General features: G+C 55.7%; 1 protein-coding gene across 2 annotated transcripts; it reads right to left on the reverse strand.

Moving 5' to 3' along the window:
* Positions 1-438: 438 nt before the first annotated feature.
* Positions 439-5,598, reverse strand: SNRPC (small nuclear ribonucleoprotein polypeptide C). Of its 2 annotated transcripts, none has more exons than XM_042013473.1 (6): positions 5,271-5,598; positions 5,003-5,045; positions 4,531-4,639; positions 2,746-2,838; positions 2,068-2,172; positions 439-811 (listed from the first exon to the last, which is right to left on the reverse strand). In XM_042013473.1, the coding sequence occupies exons 1-6, from the start codon at positions 5,276-5,278 to the stop codon at positions 687-689; spliced, it is 483 nt and encodes a 160-aa protein (XP_041869407.1). In that variant the 5' UTR covers positions 5,279-5,598; the 3' UTR covers positions 439-686. The 2 variants fall into 2 exon arrangements, with proteins under 2 accessions (XP_041869407.1, XP_041869408.1); XM_042013474.1 differs by having other exon boundaries at positions 2,746-2,835; positions 5,271-5,595.
* Positions 5,599-5,880: the final 282 nt, after the last annotated feature.

Genomic DNA, 5,880 nt, shown 5'->3' on the forward strand with positions numbered 1-5,880 from the left:
TCCCTGCCCGCACCGACCGCCCCCTTCCCTGCCCGCACCGACCGCCCCCGTCCCTGTCCGCACCGACCGCCGCAGCCGCGCTCTGGACGTGTGTGCCCAGGGGGCGGCCACAGGGAGTCTCCGGACCCTCCTCGGGGCAAGTCCCCGGACGCCCAGGGACCCGCTCCGGGACCCCCACCTGGAGCCGACTCCAGGACCCCACCCCGGGATCCCCCAGGACTCCGCTCCCGGGGGCTCCAAGGACCACCCTGGAACTCCCCTCTGGTATCTCCTCCAGGACCAACCCGGACCCCCAGGGAGCTGCCCCCGGATCCTCCAGGACCCCCTTCCCAGGGGCTCCCCCAGGACCTGCATCAGCCCTGAATTTGCCTCACAGCCCAGCACTGCTCCCCACCTCTATTTTCTTCTCCAGGAGACAGTCCAGAACAAGGCGCCAAGTCCGTATGGAAACAACATCAATGCTTTATTGTTTTTATTACTCAAGGGGGGGAAAAAAAATAGTAATACAACTGAAGAGACACCCAAAAAGCCAGACCTCGTACAAGTCAGTGCAGGGTGTGTCCATCTGCACACTGAGGTGACAGCAAAGTCCCTCCACACACCCAGTACAAAACCCCAGGGACACAGGTCTGTGCTGTTCATCATAGGGAAGGTCCTAATATGAAAAGGCAGCTCCATCTTCACCTTTATCTGTCTGGACGGGTCATTCCCGGCCTGGTTGGCACCATCATGGGCCTGGAGGGGGGTCTCATCATTGGGGGCCCTGGCATCATTGGCATGTGTCCTCCCATGGGCGGCCTCATCCCGGGAGCTGCCAGGGGAAAAACAGGTTAGAGAACAGGTCTTGGGAGCACCAACTGCCCTGTCGTCGTAGAACATGGATGGTTTGGGTTGGGATGGACCTTAAAGATTTATTTCCACTCCCCTGCCACAGGCAGGGACACCTTCCACTATTCCAGGTTGATCCTAGCCCTGTCCAAACTGGCCTTGGACACTTCCAGGGATAGGGCAGCCACAGCTTCCCTGGGCAACCTGTGCCAGGGCCTCACCAGCCTCACAGGGGATAATTTCACACTGTACAGTGGGCAGGTTCTCTCCCCTGCTCCAGGGAACTCCCATTTTCCAAGTCTGCAAGCTCTGACCTGGCAGAGATGGATTCCGTTCCCCGAAGGAGCTCAGCCATCAGCAGAGGAGGAATGGAGCTCGTGGGTTATACACCCATTCTGACAACATTCATTCACAAATTATTTCCAGCCACTCAAGAGAGACACGAGCTTAATTACTGATCTGGAAAGTTCATTTGGAGAAAAGTGCTGCAAACAAGCACCAAGCACCTCTGCCAGGGAAAAGCAGGCGTTCTGCTGCACAGCTCTGAAAGAATGGTTTCCATCTCACTTTGCCATTTATTTTCACCAGGCTGCTGAACATCACAGATTGCTCATTTACCTTGTGCCTTTAAAAACACTTAAAAGAATACTTTCCAGCACAAGACAATAACTGCAAAGACACTTCACTACTTTCAGTGCACGTGTGTGTGTGTGTGCTCCCGCAGATTTGTTCTGGGAACTGCTCCAAAAAGATATCCCTTGAGAATTCCTCAAATGCCAGGAAGCTCAGGAGTGGAACGGATCAAAGACATTTTAGTTTACAGTTCTGATAAAGCATTTTCCAGGCCCATTGTTTCTCTGGAACATGTTCCCCTGAGACACTTTAGAGAGTAAAATTCATTTAGTGCAAAAAATGTGCCCTTTGTGCAAAACCCGAGACCTGGAGGCACCAAACTCCTAAACAACTACTGCTCAAAGCAGAGGGAGAACAGCTACGACTTCCCAGAGCCAAAATTCCAGCTGCAACAGGGGGTTGGGTAACTCTCAACGAGAAGTAAAAAGGCTTTAATGAATGGTTGTAAAACTGTTGTAGTCTCTCCATGCAGGGGTAACAGTGACACAGGTGTGACCGGAGCGTGACCAGCCCAGCACTGAGCTCCCAATAGATGGTGGGACAGGAAACATCACCTAGACCCCCCACCCAGCCCCCCATGGCACAGTTACCCCATCCCAGACTTACCAGGTCCGACTGGCATCATTCCCGGGGGGGGTGGGCCCATCATTGGCATCATCGGGGGCCCCCCCATGTGTGGGGCTGGCATCATGCCGGGCCGGGGGGGGCCAGCTGGACAGACACAACAGTTACACACTGGCACTCTCAGCCACCAAAGGGCAGTGCAGTTATTCACAGCACATGGCAGTAACTAATGCCTCAGTGGCTTTACATCTGCCTCCATGCCAGCCCTGATTCCAGGCGCTAGGAAGTGACCACAGGAGGAATATGCTGGCTGCCAACTCCAGCTGTGCACACCCAGCACAGGGAGCTGCCACTCCCAACAGTGGGACTTGGGGCTGGGAGGGCTCTGGGCCCTTCACCAGCTCAAGGGCAAAAGGTTACCAAAATGATTGTATTTAGAAAAACCAACCCAAACCAACCCACTGTGCAGTTCTAATGGAGGCACCTGCACGGGACCCCCATGGAATGAGGGGCTGTCACTGCTTCTGGTGGACCCAGCATCCCAGAAATCAGACACAGTAAGGACTGAACTGATCTTACACAGAACTCCCTCACACGGTGGGAGCACGAGCTCAAGATGACTTGGCTTCAAGCTAAAACGCCTTTTCTTTCCAAGCTAAGGACACAAGCAATACAGCTCCAGAGGGCCGTGATCCCAGTCCCAAAGTGCCCCAAACTTACGGATGCTGGGAGGAGGTGGAATCATGGCTCCGGCCGGAGGTGGTGCCGAGAACGGGGTCGGTGGAATTTTCCCTTGCTGGAATGCAGCCGCTACATTGGGGGGGAAAAGAAAAAAAAAAAAAAGGAAAGAAAGAATCCCAGGGAAAAAAAAAACCAGTTACTAGGCCGAGGAAGCGCCGGGTCGCTCGTCCGTGTCATGCCCCGCGGTCACGTCATGCTGCGTGCGCTGCTGTCCCCACGCCGGACACATCCCTGGCACCTGGGGAGCACCTGAGACTCCTGGAGACAATTCTTGTTACAGCTGGGACTAGAGAGCTCCTGCGTGGATGTCACACCCCTGGGCAGGGTGGGTGGGTGGGTGGGTGGGAGAGAAAAAAATCAACCACGTCGCGGGATCCGCAGCGTTCCACCGGGACATGCTGTGCTGGAATGGCAACGGGGCGAGGGCTGGGGAGGGGCAAGGAGCAGGAAACGGGGTGCGAGGAAGGGGAGAAATTCAACTGGTATTGACTGGAAGGAAGGCAGAAGATGGGGAAGTTGGGAGCATCGCAAGGAAAACGGACGAAGGGAAATAGAACGAGGATGAGTATGTGTAGATACAAAAATGCTGCTAGCAAGGATTTTCTTGCTATTTTCTAAGTCCGTGAGAGACTTTTCTCTCTCACAGAAGAGGTAGCAGAGTATGTAAACAACCAAACAACTGCAACCTTGAAAAGTCTTGTTTATGGTATGGTAGAAAAATATTTTGACAATGGATGTTTTAGGATTTTAGCCAATCACCCCAAGGGGGGGGCTGATCCTTTGTCCAATTAGACTATGAAGAAAAAGTCTATAAAAGAGTTTGTAAAATAATTAAATAAATCAATCTTGCTGCACAATTCCTGCCTACTGGATCTTCTCTCCTCCTCCTCCCTATGGCTGCAGGACACAGTGATATACCCTAGGGCCCAGGCCTGTGGTAATAAGTATGGGGAAGTCTGGACTGGATATTTTAGGAGAACTCTTCATCCAGAGGTGGTTGGGCACTGAGCACTCCCCAGGGAAGTGGGCACGGCTCTGAGCCTGTCAGAGCTCAGGGAGCAGCTGGATGATGCTCCTGGCCACATGGTTTAGTCTTAGGCAGTCCTGCACGGAGCTGGGAGGAGGATCAGTGATCCTTAGGGGTATCCTACGAGCCAAGGAATGCTGCCATAAAGTTAATCTGGTGTTTGTATTTCTTTCACAGAGGAAAGAGCCATTCCTCAGAGGAAAGAGGAAAAGGACCCTATGAAGTGACAGAGAAAACAATGCCACACTTCAGTCAAGCCTTTAAGCACAAGAAAAAAACATCACTGGGCAACTGAGGGCAAGCAACTCCAGCACGTGAAAAATGCAACAATCCAGATGTTTTAATGTCCATTTTCCTATCTTTTGGAATTCTTATCCAAGCTCTTAGCATGAACGTGCCACTGCCAAGCAGCACAAGTGTGCTGTGTGGCATTGTAGGATATCACTGAGGGCAGTGGCACCGACAGCCCTCATGAACAGTGACATGGAGACACTGCCACCAGCCCTGGAAGGGAACCTCAGCTCCTGTGTGGTAGACAGAGCCCTCAGGCTCCCCCAGGACAGCCCAAGACCCGAGGAACTCAAGATCCACACTCCAAGTTTTCCCTCGTGACTCACTGAGCAAAGACTCCCCAGGGAAGTGAGGAAAAGTCAAGGTGGAAGCATGGAAGAGCAGCTGGAGGAAAGGCAGGGGAAGGAAAGGGGAGGCAGCTGAAGTCACGGAAAGATTGGCCTTACTTGTTTTGTCAATCAGGCTCTGGGCTTGCTCCTCCATCCATTTCTGGTAATAGTCCTTCACGTTCTCCTTGTGCTTCCGGCCACTGCAGTGGGTTTTTCTCACAGAGGGCTGGGAAAGGTCACAGAAACCCTAAGGTTACCGGGGATTCATTACGATTTTAGTGTAATTTAGCAGCATAAAGCAGGTTTGTTTCTGTGCCCAGTCCCCCCCCCCCCGGGGGGGGGGGTGATGTGCAAAACCTTTATGTAAGTTTTATCAACACAATAAGTGCTGACTCTCCAAAGGCTGCCCTGAGCCCCCCCCCAGCAGCTTTCTCTTACCCCGCCACTGCCCCGCTGGAGAACACCAGGACTATGGCATGTTCTCCCTCTTTTGTGCATGGAAGGGGGAAACACTAAGTAACGCCACTGTAAGGTTTATTTTAATGCTCTTGATGCACGAAAGAATTAAAGCCAAGGCTCTGGTACTCACCGAGTCATGGGTGAGGTACGTGTCACAGTAATCACAGTAAAACCTGCCGAGGAAAAGCCTGGTTATTCAGAGCCCCCTTTGCGCTGTGAGCGTGAACGGAGCCCCGGAATGACCCGGCACGGCGCCAGGCCTCAGCCCGCCCGGTCATCCGCGCCCCTCACAGCCCTGGGCTCGCGGGGAGCACCAGGACCCCCGAGAGGCACCGAGCCCCGCCCGGGGACCGCCGCCCCGGCCCCTCGGGCAGCCGCGGCCCGGGCCCCGCACTCACTTGGGCATGGTGCTCCCGCCGCCGCCAGCCGGAAGTGGCGCACACACGCAGTGACGCACTCGCGCGGCGCCGCCGTCCGCTGCTTGACCCCCGCCGGCTGCCGTAGGGCCCGGAAGTGACTGCGACTGGCCGCCGCTGTCTCGTTGTCCCGCCCGGCAGGCGGAGCCGTGATGCGCCCGCCCGTCCCGGTGTGGTCACGCCACCACGGCCCGCCCAGAGACCCGTCAGCGCCGGCATCGCCCCCCCCGCCGCACAGCGCGCAGGGTTCAGTGGGGCCCCCAGCGCTGCCAAGGCGTGTCTCCTTGTCCTCCGTGTTTTCCTCACGGAACACGCCCGGTGCTTCCGATCACCGGCCGCGCAGGGAGCAGCCTCCCGCAGTCGAAAACTGCAGGAAAAACATCATTTTGCGGGGGGGGGGAAACCACCGAGCGGGCTCCCGGCGGGCGTTGCGCCTTCATTTGCATGGCACCGCGTGACGTCTCGGCATCTCATTTGCATACGCAAACACGTGCGCTCGCCGCCATATATGGATGGCAGCGCGCGCGCGTGGGCGGAGACGGCCGCTCGCCCCGCCCCCGCTGACGCAACGCCGCCGGGCGTCACGCGCCGC

The sequence above is a fragment of the Corvus kubaryi genome, unplaced genomic scaffold, assembly GCF_017639235.1.
Source record: "Corvus kubaryi isolate FWS band 111438036 unplaced genomic scaffold, C.kubaryi_AGA036_p1.0 split1-37355, whole genome shotgun sequence".
NCBI classification, from domain to species: Eukaryota; Metazoa; Chordata; class Aves; order Passeriformes; family Corvidae; genus Corvus; species Corvus kubaryi.

Excerpts from the sequence above, each read along its gene's own strand:
- SNRPC (XM_042013473.1), bottom strand. Across the intron at positions 4,640-5,002 it reads CGTACCTCACCCATGACTCG|CCCTCTGTGAGAAAAACCCA; the intron begins GTGAGTACCAGA and ends GACCTTTCCCAG. Across the intron at positions 2,839-4,530 it reads GAGCCTGATTGACAAAACAA|TAGCGGCTGCATTCCAGCAA; the intron begins GTAAGGCCAATC and ends TCCCCCCCAATG.